This window comes from Malaclemys terrapin, chromosome 3 (assembly GCF_027887155.1).
Source record: "Malaclemys terrapin pileata isolate rMalTer1 chromosome 3, rMalTer1.hap1, whole genome shotgun sequence".
NCBI lineage: Eukaryota > Metazoa > Chordata > Testudines > Emydidae > Malaclemys > Malaclemys terrapin.
The window spans coordinates 126,079,714-126,096,865 of record NC_071507.1 but is presented as its reverse complement, the minus strand read 5'-3'; the positions used below and the strand labels follow the sequence as shown (position 1 = coordinate 126,096,865).

Genomic DNA, 17,152 nt, shown 5'->3' with positions numbered 1-17,152 from the left:
TCTCCCATTATTATTGAGTGTTCTATTCTTATAGCCTCTCCTAATCTCCCTGAGCATTTCACAATCACCATCCTAGTCAGATGGTCAGTAATATATTCAAGCATGGAGTTTCTCTCCATAGAGATTCTATGGTACAGTTTGATTCATTTAAGATTTTTACTATATTTGACTCTATGCTTTCTTTCACATACAGTGCCACTCCCCCCACCAGCATGACCTACTCTGTATATACCTACAAAGTATATACCCTGGTATTTTAGTGTTCCATTGATTATCATTGTTCCACCAATCTTCTCTGATGCCTATTATATCAATATCCTCATTTATTACCAGGCACTCAAGTTCACCCATCTTAGTATTGAGACCTCTAGCATTTGTATACAAGCACTTAAAAAATTTGTCAATTTTTAGTTGTTGTTTGCAATTATGTGATGTAATTGAATTGGGACTCTTTTTCATCTGACTATTTCTCTTCAGTTCCTACATGTACTTTATCAACTTCTGACAGAGGTGGAAACAACACTGCTTTGTCTGTCTGGCATTTTTCATAGCACTGAACTTAATACTTAAAATTGTAAACTATTTAAACGAAGTTCACTGTGGTGAGAGATTTCTTGGTGTGTCAAACTATTTTATCAGCTGTCAAACTCCACTTTTGCTTATTCTTTCCAGACTCAGCTTCAAAAGGAAAAAGATCAGAAACATATGGAGCTCCATGCAAAACTTGAAAAGCTTGAAGTCCTAGAAAAAGAGTGCTTCAGACTTCTCACTACACAGAGAACTGCAGAAGTAAGCAAGCCTAACATGACCATGTGTGGTTACAGTTCATTTCAAATTTCTTTGTGCCACGGTTGCCAATTGTTATAAAATACACAGACCATTTATCAATTGTAGCTCAGCAGAGGAGTAGAAGATCTCCACATTCACTTTGCCTTCTACCTCAGGCTTCATTTCCTATAAATCTGAGGAATTTAAGCCTGCTTTTCAAGATTCCTTCAATCTTGTTATAGTCAAAATTACTAAATTGCAAGGTACTTGCCAATTCTGATTCACTGGGCCAGCCTTAATGTAACTAACCATACTTATGTTCTGTTTCAGGACAAGATCAAAATATTGGAGGAAAAGCTTCGTGAAGAAGAGCATCAGCGTAAGTTAATACAAGACAAAGCTGCTCAGGTAGGATAACCAAATTACTTGATTTATTGCTGAGGAAATACTGTTGCTATTCAAGACACTTTTTATAACCTGTTTATTAGCTGGGAAAAGTTCTGTAACGCCAAATTGACAACTCAAAATGATAAGCTTTGCTTAGTGAGGTTTACATTTTTATGTATATTTGGCTTCTTCTATAACATCAGCTCTATAGGTAAGACTTGAGTTGTGTTTTGCACTTAAAGCAGGGATTCAACCTTTTTTTTTTTTTTTTAAATGCACAAAGAGTACAGCACATTCTCCTTAAAATTAGAGTACATTCTCATTGAATAAACAATGAATTTTCTGAGAATTTATAAGAAGTTAGTTTGTTAATTGACCCATTTTATAATTAATTAAGCAACTTAGCACCCTAGGTTAAACTTTTTGTCCTGAACTATCTTAATGGAATAACACAGAGACTTTCAACTTTCCATAAGGTTAAAACTCACTGAAATCCTATACATTTGACTACACTTAAAGACCTTTTTCTTTGTAAGATTCATTTTTTTCACTATTAAATAAAAAAATTCTTCATCAGAGTTTGAAAAATAAATGATCTTCTATAGAGAATTCTGTGAAGAACTGCTTTTGCTGCCAGGGCCATCATCTTCCCAGAGTGCAGCTTGATTTTACTCACACTGAGAGACAGTAGCCATTTTAAAAGAGGGCATGTTAGCTATGGGCAGTCATAGCCTCACTCTCATTGAGAACTATACTAGGTAGCAGCCGTTTTGAAAGAGGGCAATTCTTTTGGGAATTTACTGTAGAAGAATACTTACTCTTCAGCTCTTGTGTTGCAAGGACCTAACAATTACAGAAATGCAGATCTGGAAGAGACCTCAAGAGGTCATCTAGTCCAGCCCCCTGTGCTGAAATAGGACCAAGTACACCTAAACCATCCCTGTCAGGTGTTTGTCCAACTTCCCTTGAAAGCCTATTCTGGAACTTAACTACCCCTATAGTTATAAAGGTGTTTCCTAATCTCTAACCTATATCTCCCTTGCTCCGGATTACGCCCATTACATTTTATCCTACTTTCAGCGGACAACACATAACAAATGATCACTGTCCTCTTTATAACACCCCTTAACAGATTTGAAGTCTGTTATCAGGTCCCATCTCAGTCATCTTATCTCAAGATTAAACATGTTCACTTTTTTTAACTTCTCCACATAAGTCAGGTTTTCTAACCTTTTTGTTGCTCTCCTCTAGACACACTCTCCAGTTTAATCTACATCTTCCCTAAAGTGTGGTACTCAGAATTAGAGACCGTACTCCAGTTGAGGCCTCACCAGTGGTAAACAGAGCAGGACAATTACCTCCCATGTTTTATATATGACAGTGTTTTACAATAACAGAAGCTAGTTCCTTACCCATTTTCACCATTGCAGTCGCCTCCTGCAGCAGTTCCAACACAACCTCACTGGCTTCCATCAGTCAGGAACTGTAGAATTACCCCAACACTTCCAGAATTTAGCTGAATGCCACGCCCAAAACACAATCCTCTGGGTCTCTCCCTTAACTGGTTTTACCACCACATAAGCAGAAAGCCTGCTGTGCATGTCTGACCTTATCAAAAAATACATAATACAGAGCTTGCTGAGAGCAATTAATTTGTCTTCAGTGCCACTGCAGAGAGACTCCATCAGTGCAAGAAAGGACTCTGGTGCAGTAATGTGATCAGTATGCTGACTACTAGTCAGATTTTTACCATAATCCAGGATCTATCAGAGTTGGTTTTGGGGTGGGGAAACCTTCTTTGTTACAGGTCAGGTGCCATGACTTCCCTTCAATCTTCTCTTGATTCATGCTCAGTGAAGTATCTGGCTGGGGTAGTTTGAGCTGATGATAGTTCTACCACATCTTTTAGCCAGGTCTGTTTATATATGCAAAGACGGAGTCCTCATCCCTTAAAAGGATGAATGTTAACTGCCTTATTACACTAATCTTGTATAGACAACAGTAATTGTAAAGTAATGCCTAGAAAAAACCCTGGCTTGGACAATGGGACTGATGCTAAATATTGCATGACAGGTGATGGATCACTCAGTTGCCCTATTCTGTTTGCTCTGAAGCGTCTGGCTCCAACCACTGTTGGAAGACAGGACACTGGTCTAGATGGACCATTGGTGACGCAATATGTCTGTTCCTATGTTGTCCAAACCTCTTCCTGCTTTAAATGGCCATATCCCCAGCTCACTGCAGCATTAACTGTGGTAGTCCAAGAGATACCATTGCTGTACTTGGGTTTGGAAATTGCAATGCTGCCTTGGAGATTGCTAGGTATATTTGATACCATGACATCCTGTATCATATTCCGTCTCCATATCCCCTTTTATAATCCTTATGCCTCCCAGAGATTTCAGTGAGTAATGCATCTAATTGAATCTTCGTCGACACATGAAAGAGAGGATTAATCTGTGCTATTTAAAAACTTTTGATATTAAATACTTTTTTTCTCATTACTATAGCTTCAAACTGGACTTGAGATCAATAGAATTTTAACGTCTTCAGTGTCCTCTCAAAATGAACCAAAAAAGAAAAGCCGGAAAAAGAAAACTGCAAAAGTAACATGCAAGTTTGTCATTTGCAGAGTGATAATGTCTCTAACATGCCTCTCTTATTTTTGTAGCATCTCATTCATGGAGTGATAGGGATGCTACTTGAAAAGTGGTGGTGGGTGGGGTTCTGTTGGCTCTCTGTACTCTGTCATTTACTCTGGAAATATAACATGCTGTTTTTCCCTCTCTTTAGATAACTAAAATATGTTTAGTGTAGTAATGCCTAGTTTTTAAATAGAAAACTTGTCCACTCCAGCAGCAACTATGCATGGCCATTTCACTGGCCTGTGTTTATGGTCCCTTTGTCGATTTTTGAATTTACTTTCAAGACCACTTGAACTAGGATTTTTTTGAGATGCTGTAGCAAGTGTCATACTGAAGTCAAGATGAACTTCACCCACTGCATTCTTTTCATCCACAGGCATTGCAGGTCTGCTAAAATGACACGACTTGTAAAACTGAGTCTGTTAAATGCCACATAGGTGGTACTAAATTTCTCTAATCGTAATCTACTACTGAATTGTCAGATTAACTGTGTACTAGATCTCAGTCTTATTGGAAATTCTTCTGTATTTGGAAGAAGTAGGAAAACTTTAATACCCATTAAAGGAGATGAATCGAGACTGCATATTTCACTGGATATTATGGAGCATTGCTTTTGTATGGAATGATTTGTTGCTGAAGTGTAGCTCAGACTTGTTCTCACTGGGGGGGGGTGGGGAAGGCTTGTTGACAAAATACTTGGGTTATGCTCTTCTTTATTATTTGTGTTGTGGTAGCACTTAGAAGCCTCAGTCTTGGAGCAGGACCTTGTTGTGCTAGACACTGCACGAACACAGAACAAAAACAGCTCTTGCTTCAAAGAGTTTACAGTCTAATTTTGAAAGAATAATTTTAAGGTTGCACTGTTAGGCAAACATGTCTTCTGTCTACTGTCTGTCAGAAAAAATCTGCTCTGAAGAAAGTACATCCTCCACAATTTTGCCTAAAGGCTGGGATGCTGCCTTTTGTGGCTGGGAAGGTGAGCCTGATTAGATTCTCATTTAAACGTGTGTCCACATTCTTTTTAAATGAACATTCTTCCATTAATTCCCTTCGTTATTGCTTCTTACAGAAGTTTCCTTTTCTCCTCTTTCAAGTCTGCCAGCTCCAGCCATTCTGTTAGTGCAAACGTACAAAGTGTCTTACATATGATGAAACATCGTAGTCCATGTATCTCGTCACAGTGTCCAGAAGCAGCTGAACACAGAATTTCTAGACGAACAATTGCTTGCAAATCTGTATCCTCTCGTTCCACATCTTCTTCTGTCACTGAAAATCTATCTGACCTTTTGCTGGCGATACAAGATGAGCTAGGCCAAATGAGCTTGTAAGTATGCATCTGTGTATTCTCTCCCAAAGGATAAAAAGACTGTGATGCTCTCAGTAAAAATGGCTGCAAGCTGCAGGCATGTGAGGGCTATTTGGAGGTTGTACTAGAGTATGTTTGGATCTAAAAATATTTGGGGAATGGGGTTTGGGTGGATCTTGCAGATAGGATTTTCTATCATTGGGAAGCTTTTATAGCCCTTGCATTTAAACAGCCTCATGAGCAGATAGTGGAGGTTCTTTTGTACTTTTAGGGCTTTTTTTTTTTTTTTTTTAAGCCACACTTAGCCTGCTGTTCTAATATCATATCTAAAATAAGGCCTGAAGGATATCCTTATCCTCAAAGCTACACAGCAAAATGGTAGGTTTCCTTTTGGAGAAACCTTTTATCAGATACCTAGAAGAGTAAACCATATTGCTGTAGGGGTGTTGCCAGCTTTGACTTTATTGTGACTGACAAGAAGCCTGAGATGAAAGGGCCATTAGTCCAGAAAGGACAACTGCATTGGTTGGAGACTAGATGTTATGCTGGTGTCCATCTAATCCTTGTAAATAGCATGTGTGTTTTGAATCAAAATTGCATTTTAAAATTCCTATCTTACAAATCATGCTGAAATAGTTGTTGGTCCTCATTTCGGGACATGTGGAATTGATTAATCTAAGCTGTTTGCAGAATCTCTTCTTCACAGAGCTCTAGCTATAGCTCCGTTATTAGTTGTGTGCCAATCAGAGAAAATATTTGTTTTAGAGTAGCAATTTAAACTGGAGGAATTTGTGAAGAGAAGAAATAATTATTCATTTTCAGTTGTGCTCACTTTGTGCTAGGCGTATTAAAATATAAAAGGAGGCATGGCCGTTTGCCACAAAGAGCTTGTTGATCAATAACTTCTAACTGGGAAATGTTCTTATCCTTTGTAATTAATATATAGCTTTACTCCATGCATTAGGGAGCTCTAAACTACAGTTTCTCTCATTAGGTTGTAGAGTGAAATGTTTGGAATAGTAATTGCCAGTAGCAACAAACCATGCAGTTAATTTTGCCCAGTAGAATTCTTAATTTTACTTGATTAATTTGACAAAAGCACTATAACTTTCATTAGTGGTTGTAAAACAAGTTTTTCTGAATTATGTTAAGCGCTCTTACTCTGAGGCAACCTAGACAGGGGTTGGAATTGGCCAGTATACTGTGTGTGTGTGTGTGTGTGTGTGTGTGTGTGTATTGCCTGCTATTTACTTTAGTAGGTTCTTTAATTTTTCACATTCCAAATTCCCATTGTGCATGATACTGCAGTACCAGCACACTCGGGTGCTTATTTCTTCAGTCTTACGAGATAAATGGTTGTGATTTAACAAAATGAGTATACTAGCTGCAGGCTCAGAGTAGAAGGAAAATAAGTAATGAAAAAATATGAATGAGTAATTTTCGATTAACATGCTTTCTTTCTCTAGTGAGGAGACTATCTGGAGTTGAAACTTGTGCAATGTAACAGAAGTACATGTAAGAAGAATGTCGTTCAAATATACCAATACTATTGTCTAATATCTTTGTCTCTAACAGTGAGCATCAAGAACTCTTGAAGCAGATACAAGAAACTCAAAACTGTGAAGTTCGTGAAGACCTAGAACGTGAATTGGATTGTCTTGTAAAGCAAATGGAAATTAAAGGGGAACAGATATCTAAGTTGAAAAAACACCAAGCTAGTGTAAGGAAATAATTTTTAAAGAGTTTACTTAGGAGCAAATTATTGGAATATGATGAAAATAATTTTTCATGCTGTTGCCAGAGAGAGCCTATATTTAGAATGTACAATCCCATTGGGATTCCAAGACACACAGGTTCAAACAAGAAACTTATTTGAAGCGTGTGTCAGATTCAAACACTCATCCCTGTCTCTATTTAGAAAGCAATGATGGCTTGAATGCATTTTAGAGTTTTTTTTTATCTTTAGAAGTAGTTCAAACTTAAATCTACATAATGAACACTTCAGAATATGTCCAGAACTTTTTCTCATAATACCCTAATTTTGTCTCCTGGAGTGTCCTTCAGTGCAGGTTTCAGGGTACATGCAAGTCAAGAGACACACACACACACTCTCTCTCTCTCTCTCGTTGACATTCAAAAGCATTCATAGTAATATCAATCTCATGATTGATATTTATTCTTACAAAGAGCTTCGTGAGGTGCTGAGGCTTTAGGTAAATATTTAGATACAATGGCTGATACTGAACATCTGGAGTGAAGCTAAAGTGGAAAACATTGCCATAAGTAGGATATTATAACTGATGAGGGCTGATCTACATTAAAAAGTTATATCTGCATAGCAACATCTCGCAGGCGTATGAAAAATCCACACCCCTGAGAGATGTAGTTACGCTGACTTAACCCGTTGCTACCGCCTCTCAGGGAGGTGCATTACCTACAGCATTGCTGTAGTAAGTGTCTACACTGAAGCCCTGCAACAGTGCAGCTATAGTGCTGCAGCTGTGCCTGTGTAGAATTTTAAGAGTAGACATAGCCTTAGGTAACTCAACCTATGCTACGCAACTCCAGTTACGTAAATAATGTAGCTGGAGTTGATGTACCTTAGGTTGAGTTATCGCGGGAGGGTCGATGGGAGAAACTCTTCCGTCAACTTAACTTACTCTTCTCGTCGGGGGTAGAGTACAGGGGTTGTCTGGAAAGCGATCTACTGTCAATTTGGCGGGTCTTCACTAGACCCGCTAAATCAACTGCCGGTGGATCGATCTCAGTGCATTGATACCGGCTGTAGTGTAGACATAGCCTTAGATAACACTGCTCTACAGCCAAAATGCTTCTAAAATAAATGTAGTCAGACTTTACTAATTCTGGGACACTGAGAACGAAAATGATGCTTAAAATTGTTGATTGGCTCTAGTTTTCAAGATATGCTATTGGGTCAGTATATACGACCCTTGACTTGGGAATGGCGGAGGATAAGTGAGTTATAAAGGGAAGGGATCTCAATTTAAACCAGAAATTACTAAAATACATCTTTGACTGGATCTATGAATAAATCTATGACTGGGTTTGGACAGTACCTGCTTTTTAGGCAAAACAATGAATGATGCAATCTGAAGCTGGTATTGCGTCATACGTGATATGAATTGCATCATGTTATTCCTAGAAGTCATGGATGATGCAATCATAACGAAGCTTACATCACTCTGCTGAACAAATTGCCCTATATCAGCTCTAGAAATCATACAGTGTCTTGCTCTCTTATTTGTCAGTGTTTGATTTTGCAAAGGGACACATTTCTGTTTAGCCAAAGTGAGCAGAGATGCCTCGTACTTGTGTGAACAGTGCAGATAACTTCTGCTATGTTTGTGGTGAAGTGATCTTTGCATCACAAAAGTGCAGTATAACCACTATACTTAAGAAAGCCTATCACCTTTATTTTGGCTTCAAAATTGGAGATCAGGACAAGAGGTGGGCCCCACACATATGCTACAACACTTCTGCAACAAATCTTCACCAGTGGTTGAACAGGAAAAGGAAATCTATGCCTTTTGCAGTGCCAATGATTTGGAGAGAGCCAACAGATCATACCAGCAATTGTTACTTCTGCATGGTGCCTCCAGTTGGGAAAGGTGTGTCAAAGAAGAAAAAGTGGACTGTGCATTATCCAAACATTCCATCAGCTATACGCCCAGTACCCCACGGAGAAGGACTGCCAGTTCCTGACGCACCAGAATCATTCTCCCTTGAGTCAGACGAGGAAGAGGATGAAACTTCTGGTCCTGAACCATCAATGTCACAGGACCCACATTTTCTCCCATCCTCCTCCTCTGAACCACACCTCATAACACAAGGTGACCTGTATGACCTTGTCAAGGATTTGGAACTACCCAAGAGTAAGGCAGAGCTGTTGGGCTCCAGACTACAGCAGTGGAATCTCCTGGCAGGTGGTGTTAGGGTTTCCATGTTCTGTGACCGTCAAAAGGATCTTGTCCCATTCTTCTTCATGGAAGGTGATCTTGTAGCCTGCAACAACATCGATGGTGTGATGGCAGCCCTCAACATCGTTCACGATCCAGATGAGTAGAGACTGTTCATTGATTCATCGAAGACTAGTCATAAAGCTGTTTTACTGCATAATGGCAATGTTTTGCCATCAATTCCAGTTGGTCATGCAGTCCATATGAAGGAAACCTATGACAACATGAAACACCTTTTGAGGTGCATAAACTATGACCAACATCAGTGGCAGCTTTGTGGCGATTTAAAGGTTGTTGCTCTCTTGCTTGGTCTGCAGACTGGATACACAAAGTACTGCTATTTTCTCTGCGAATGGGATAGTCGTGCAAGAGATTCCCACTACATCAAGAAAGATTGGCCACTCCGACAGTCATTGGAGCCTGGAAGAAAAAGTGTTCAGCATCCACCACTTGTTAAATCAAGGAAGATTTTGTTACCACCCTTACACATCAAGCTGGGTCTGAGGAAGAACTTTGTCAAGGCCATTGACAAAACACAAGCAGCTTTCAAGTACCTCTGTGGAAAATTTCCAAGGTTAAGTGAAGCTAAGATAAAGGAAGGTGTCTTTGTTGGTCCTCAGATTCGTGAACTTCTTCGAGATGATGCATTTGACCATGCACTGCGTGGCAAGGAAAAGACGGCATGGAAAGCCTTCCAGTTAGTGGCAATAAATTTTCTCGGAAACAACAAGGCACACAACTACAGGTTGTTGGTGGAAAACCTCCTCAAGGCATACAAAAGCCTTGGTTGCAACATGTCACTAAAAATACATTTTTTGCACTCTCATCTAGATTTTTTTTTTTCCACTGAACTGTGGAGCAGTGAGCGACAAGCACGGCGAGCGATTTCACCAGGACATTGCAACAATGGAGAAATGCTATCAGGGCAAATGGAGCCCATCAATGCTTGCAGACTATTGCTGGACAGTGACAAGAGATGCTCCATTTAATGAATACAAAAGACAAGCCAAGAAACGCCGAGTAGACACTGAATAGGACTAAACTATGTACATAATAGTTTTTTGTCTTTTGTTTCATAATAAATTTTATTTATATAACCCTTTTGCTGGTTTTTAAAGTGTTACATAAACAGGACAGGTGAAATATTATCATGTAAAGCAACCATAAACACATGAAAAGACCTAGATTTACAATTTATGATTAAAACTCTACTATCTACACAATATACATAGAAATAAAATGTAAAAACTTAAATATCTTAGAAACAGTAGCCAATCAGTTGTTTTAATTGTCATATTTGAATTCAGCACATCAAAATACATAATAAATAGCACATTTTATCTCTGAAGCAGACGACTTCTCAAAAATTGTAGACCAGTATAACAGACTCACTCTCTCTAACATTTACGTTTTGAATTTTACAAAAATACTATTTTTTTTTTATATTATCTTATTTACATTTTCAAAGTAAAGTTCTTATGCTTGCTACTTCTGTAGAAATAAACCTGGTAAGCTAAACTCTTTTTTCATTTATCGTTGGTGTTTGAGACTGTGTGCCTCTTAAGTGATGCCTGGGTCTCTAGCCGGTATCCTTTCTGAGCATTAAAACTTTTATGCATAATCTTCGTTTTTAGGTCCACAAATTAAAGCAAAAAACTCAGAAATTGAAAAGACAGTCAGCTCATGTCCTACCAAAATCTGATGACCTAAAAGGAACAAGAGAGATTCCAGTTCCTCCAAGCGGAAGTGCATCAAAAAACTGCCCTGTGCAGAAAAGCAAAAGCTCTCTTCAGCTGTTAAAAAATGTGCAGAAACTTCAATCAACACTGAAAAAAGATGATATCATGTGGGAACAATAGTTTTACATTTTATCATATAGGTAGTGCCTGGTACTGATATTGCCAAAAAAAAAAATGTCTGACACTTCATAGGTTTGAATTTAACAAATATTAGACTAAATTAAAAGTTTAATATTTTATTTATGCCATGTCTAAATATTTGCTAGCCTAATAGTAAATTTCAGTTGAAACTTAAGTTTGGGTTGAACAAACTCACTTTCCCTGTAGCTAAACGTATTTGTAATAAAATCTGTTTTAACTGTTTCGTGAGGTGTCCCAATTTCTTTTAGCTTGCAAAATAAAACTATCTTTGAAATATATAAGAAATGCAATCTGTTTGTTTCTTTTACCCACTTTCCTCCTCATCGACATACATGTACACACTTTGAAATAATTATATCAGTAGAGGAGGAAGGGAAAACTCCTTAATGTAGGGCAAAAACTCAGGACTATCACGTTTCCTCCATGCTCAAAGGAGATACTTGAAGCCTGCTTCTGCAGCCCTAACAGGGCCAAAATTCCCAGTGGAGTCAGTGGGAGTCTTCCTTTTGTGAGGACTGAATATTTGGGTTCTTACAATTAATGCAGACAAGTACAATGTCTGTTGTGAATGTGCACTCGCTAATTTTTTTTAATGTAAAATTATCTAGGACATAAACTTTAGTGCCTGCATTCATGGACTGATGTTGAAGATTGCTTGTTTTGCAGAGGGAGTTTGGCAATAAGTCACTTGCAATGATAGAGCAAGAAGGTCTTCTTTCTACGAAGTACTTTTTCTGAAAGTGTAATGGCTTGTATTATATACACTTGCCAATCAGAGGGCTTAAATGGCCCATATTGGTTCAAATATGGTGTGGGTTCTTTTTATTAAAGAAAAAAAAATCCCCCACATCTGACTCTTTAATGCTAATAAGGCACAATTTATACTGCTGTAACAGCCATGTTTTTAATATGAATATTGATAAACTCATTTTGGCTGGATATGTGGAAGGGACCAATCCTTAAAAACCTAAGTAGATGCCTAGCCTAGAACTTTGTCAACAGAGCCTGTCTAAATCATGTAATGAGCCAGTGTAGTGGAAACATGTAGAACAATGGCTGAAGCCATTGTGTGTACTGGGTCTAGAACCCCATGCCTGTACTCAAATATGAAAAAAATGACCCAATCCACTACAGCTATGGTGTTTTCAGACTTTCAGCTGCTTGCTGCTGCTGTTAGTACAACAGAGCTACACTCTACTTCTAATATTTAGTACTTGGGGTGTGATCTGTAAAGCAACTTAATTGCCTAATTTTCCATACATAACACCACTGTGATTAACGAAACTCTCACTCAGCTGCTGCTTGTTGGTGGGTGCCTAAACTCACTCGGTGCCTACATTTCCAGTGTAAAAGTTCCTAGGAACCTAAATTTTAGCCCCTGGAGCATGTACTGTATTAAGCAGCTGGGTGCCTATGCTTGCCTAACCCCAACTATGATTTGTGAATCAGGGGAAGGTAGGCAAAAGAATACCTTTCTCTCATTTTGGGCCTGATCCAATAGGTGTGCTCAGAGACCAGCTAGTACCTGGCTTTTATTAGTCCATGCAGCCCAGGGGGCAGAACATGAGCATGAGCAAGATTTTGAGCATGACAGAATGGGGGGCGGGGGGGAAAGAAGCAAGATCTGTTAGTGAGACAGCAGTTAGGTAGTGCAAGGTGTAGGTGGACAGGGCATTGGGTTAACACATCAGAGGGTAGCTAATGGGTCCTCTAGTAGGTCACAAATTAGAGACCACTTAGGGTAGGGAAAGGGAACCACAGATAACCAAGGCAAGGAAGGGGGGAGAGGGCTGGGAAAAGGCTACGGAGCAAGAATGGAGATGTAGGGGGCAGCTGAGCTGCTACTAGGCAGGGAAGTGGGAGGCCAGGGAGCAAGGTCCAGCATGATAAACAACAGTATTTCCATGTTGCAGCACCAGTTATGGCAGCAAGAGGAGGAAGAACAGGGGCAGAGGCAGTCCAACCAAAGCACCAGTCTCAGGCCAAGGCTGAGCCCTAGGCTGAGGCTATCCACCGCAGCCATCCCAGTGAACGTGCCAATCCCACCACAGTTTCATGGTGCTCTCTCAATGGACCTGCATCCAGTACTATGCGCTGGGCCCAGACACTCTCCAACACCTTTTGTGACGCTCTTCATGAGAACTTCGACACAAGTGTACACAGGAGTCAGCCACTATCTGTCGCCACTGGGTCAGCACCACCCTGGGGATACAGGCATCAGGATCTTTTCAGCAGATTGCTGCACAGACTACTGGCATCAGCAAGTCTACGGCCTCCAGGGTCCTAGACCAGTTCCTGGAGGCCATAATCAGTTGTTCACAAATACATCGATTTACTGAGCCAACCAGAAGGAAAACAGGTAGAGTTCCATGGGACTGCCACCTTCCCAAGGACTACTTCCTAGGAGTAGTCACAGTACCTGCGAGACCACTGGCATTAGTATGTGACAACTCATCTTGGCTTCCCCTCTTCCCATCCCCTTGTCTACTCTGCCCATCTCCCTGAGTGTGAGATATCACATGTCCCTCCATTATTATAGAAGGGGGAATTTTAAACTCACCATACAGGGTATTTACATCCTGTTTGTGCAGAAACCTGGTGGCAGCTGAGCTTTGTGCATGCTATCCAGTGGGAAGTGTAATGGGCAAGTTAAGTGGTAGGTTTTGAGAGGTCCAGGGGTGTCTCATGAGTATATCCTTCCAACACATTTAAGATAATGTACATCTCAGAAAATTCTTTTGGGTCTTGTGCTGTCAACGCGAGGCGCTTGTTAGTTTTTCAGTGGAGCTATAGATTGGCATGAGCACCTGTCTGTGGGGGTTGGGAGTCGCCATGCTGCCTCCCCTGGCTGACCTAAGCAACTCCCCACTGTTTGGTGGAACACAGTGTTTTTCCTGTTTTCTAGATAGATTTGAACAGGGGTCTCCTACCCACCCAGTGGATACTCTAGCTGATGGGCCACAGACTGTCTGCACTCTGGCCCAATGATTCTTTTATACTTTGTGTGCATAGGACCAGTTATTGGGCTAGAACAGGTGAGCATGCTGCTGTGGCACAGTTGTTAGGGCATCTACCTAAGAAGTAGGAGACCTTGGGTCTGATCCCCCTGCTGGAATGATTCTTTCTTAATCTTTCATTATTTATCCACTAGTGGAACAGCTTCAACAGGAGAGATTGTGGAGAGAGGCAGGTTCTTAATTCATTCCTGCAAGAAGTGCTTAAGATGCCTGACTCCACGCAACTCCTTTCTGTTCATGGATCACAAGCAGAGATGGGCGCTTCCCTACTGCCTGGTCTTAGGCATTTATCTCTGAGGAAAGGATAAGGCTTATGATACACTCTTTTGGTCCCATTGGCTGGCTTAGGTGACTGCCTCCCTAGTTGCTTGGCTCGGTCAATTGCATTTTACGTGCCTATCTCTCCCCATTCTCTATATAAAGGATCTTGGGTGCCTAATTCAACGTGGTGGATCACAATGTTGTTCCTGTAACTTAATAATACTGTGTGCTGCAATGCCTAGGTCCCCATGTGTACTCCAGGGTTACTTCTACTTTCCCCTCATGTAAATATGGCAGAATGAACAAACTAATTATTCAAATTTGATATTATAATCCCTTGATGCAATAAATCCCTGATTTAGTGCTATCTGTCTCTGCACCACTGTTTTCCCTCCAAGGAGTACATAGGGAGAGATGGTAATGCTAAGAAAATATAGCTCTATTCTAACATTTTGAAGAGGATAAATCAGTGGTTTAGTGTTACAAGGGTTTTAGCCCACGAAAGCTTATGCCCAAATAAATGTATTAGTCTCTAAGGTGCCACAAAAACAGAAGTAGCTGAAGGAAGGAACTGGTAAAGATAGACCCTTAATTCTCAACTTGAGAAGCTTCCAAGGAAATAGTGCCTTTGTAACAGCATAAATAAACCTGCTATTAAGAACAAGCTAACAACAACACAATCACCAAACAAAAAAACCACCACCATGAGATTAACTAGGAGCAATTGCTTTTCACTGTCACACTAAGGGCTGGTCTACACTGGGGGGGGGGGAATCGATCTAAGATACGCAACTTCAGCTACGTGAATTGCGTAGCTGAAGTCGAAGTATCTTAGATCGAATTACCTGGAGTCCACACGGCGCAGGATTGACGGCCGTGGCTCCCCCGTCGACTGCGCTACCACTGCTCGCTCTGGTGGAGTTCCGGAGTCGACGGTTAGCGTGTTCAGGGATTGATACATCGCATCTTAACGAGACGCGATATAGCGATCCCGGATAAATCGATTGCTACCCGATGATACGGTGGGTAGTGAAGATGTACCCAAAGGCATATTAGCTACACCTGCTGGAAGCTTCAGCAGCTTCATGGTAGGAAAGTAGTAGAAGCTGCTGTAAAGATGGCTTTCTTTTCTACTCCCGGCTGGGTAGAGTGTACAGAGATTTTTTTTTTTTTTCTGGGAATTACTGTCTACACCCAACCTGCTGGCTATGAGCACTGATGCTATCTAGAGTGTAGCAAAGGGAAGGGTTTGTCCAATTACAACTCAAAATTCTAGTGGGGTTTTGCAACTCAAGTTAATTAAGGGTATTTTAAAAAGTGTACATAAACCAGAAATAAAACAATGTTGTGGCAGTTCAGTGAAGTTCCGCTACTGATCTCCGGTATGAAGAGAGCTGGGTGGTCCCCACAAATCTTTTTGCAGATAGGGCCTTGCAAAAAGTAGAGCCAAGCTCTGTTTCTAGGGATTTGCAGTTGCTGTTGTCAGAAGTGGGTCTTTAATCAAAAGTTGACAGCACTGCACTGTTGTGGAATAAAGTTAATAAGCATTTTTGGACTAATGGGTTGTGCTCAGTGACCTCTCAGTGATGAAGGAAGACTGCATATATTTTGTAGTGTAGGAGCCCCTCTTATCTTGTGATCTTTAGCCATCCCTGCTATCCCTGTGAAGTAGACAAATATCTCTGGAGATAGGTTACTTCTTGTACCTTAGTTTTCCTAAGGTTACCACACAGAGGGTCGCTAGCAGAGCCATCATTGCTACCGTGAGAGCCCTGCTACCTAGTCCAGACCCTGCAGCCTATTTTCAAAAAAGTTTTTAACACTTAAGGGCCATATCATATCCCAGGTAGCCCAAAGGGTTGCACTCGCCTCTTGCAAGAGGGCAGGGGATCCTACACCTAAGCAATAAACCATAGACCCACTGCTATTAAATCTAGACAAGAAACAACGAGAGTTTTACCCCCTGTGTGTAAGTACCAGGTGAACATATTTGCACAATGACAGCACCAGGCGCCACCGCCAGGGAGTCCCCGCACCTTCGGAGCCAGAGACGATCAAAGGCAATCGCAGCTCCTGTCTGGAAGCCCAGGAAGATCCTTTCCCTGGGCTTCCCCGCCCCTTAGAACGTTCAGTGTACTGCGGTTGCTATGGTTACAGCTAGGCCTGTCCACGCGCTGGGAAAGTGGCGAATGTATCCGCTTCTTCCTCTGCGCCCTGATTTAGATTCTGTTGTTAACTTTAGAAAGCTGGGGGACAGACTGCTGGGTGCTACTACCGCAGTGATAGGATCGGAACGCTTCCCTCACTGCAAGGGCTGATTAGTAGCAGTGGCTGACCGCAATCTCGGGGAGTTAGACAGGTATTGTATGGCTCTGAAGCTGGCAATGGAGATTTTGGTGCTGTAGTTCTGTTTACAGAATGGAGGACGGGACAACGTTTGAATGGCCATAGTAAATGTGTAATAAAATATGTACTCTACATAAATAGTTTACTACACACCCCTCAGATTGCCTGTCTCTGTGGATTGGGAGGAGATGGAAAAGGAAACCAAATACAAATGGTTCATGACAGATCGGTAGTTACTTGAGATCTTTACTTAATTTTATGTCAAAAGTGTTCAGTTTCGAGTCTAGATGAGATTTTGGAGAAAAGAGGTGAGTTGATCATAAAGCAGTTTTTAAAAATGTATATAATCAAACTTTTATGCATATTTTATATTTCAGCGCCAAACAGTTCAACCCATTTTTTAACATCAATGTCTTACTATTATTTGTTCTCAGGAACTGTTTAAATTTTTCAACATGTGTTTCCTTTCTCAGAGTAAAACAGAACTGATGTACTGTAACATGCATTAAAAAAGAGGTAAAGTATAGATTAAATTATTTCTACAGATAATAAAATGTAAACCTCA

At 40.5% G+C, this 17,152-nt stretch overlaps 2 protein-coding genes across 4 annotated transcripts in view; both read left to right on the top strand.

The window, feature by feature from the left end:
• CEP57L1 (centrosomal protein 57 like 1) overlaps positions 1–11,201 on the top strand; it is a 37,783-nt gene extending 26,582 nt beyond the window's left edge. Inside the window, exons 5-11 of one of the 2 annotated variants that reach the window (XM_054023952.1) lie at positions 673–789; positions 1,099–1,176; positions 3,666–3,761; positions 4,699–4,776; positions 4,895–5,124; positions 6,682–6,826; positions 10,718–11,201. In XM_054023952.1, coding sequence (XP_053879927.1) covers positions 673–789; positions 1,099–1,176; positions 3,666–3,761; positions 4,699–4,776; positions 4,895–5,124; positions 6,682–6,826; positions 10,718–10,942 — 969 coding nt within the window. In that variant the 3' untranslated portion in view covers positions 10,943–11,201. Of the gene's footprint in view, positions 1–672; positions 790–1,098; positions 1,177–3,665; positions 3,762–4,698; positions 4,777–4,869; positions 5,125–6,681; positions 6,827–10,717 lie in introns of those variants that run through there. The other variant, XM_054023953.1, reaches the window with a different exon arrangement.
• A 5,223-nt stretch (positions 11,202–16,424) lies between these two features.
• Positions 16,425–17,152, top strand: part of LOC128834829 (uncharacterized) — a 118,471-nt gene continuing 117,743 nt past the window's right edge. The window contains exon 1 of one of the 2 annotated variants that reach the window (XM_054023950.1): positions 16,425–16,600. The gene's annotated coding sequence lies outside the window, so the exon portion shown is untranslated. Of the gene's footprint in view, positions 16,896–17,152 lie in introns of both variants that reach the window. The other variant, XM_054023949.1, reaches the window with a different exon arrangement.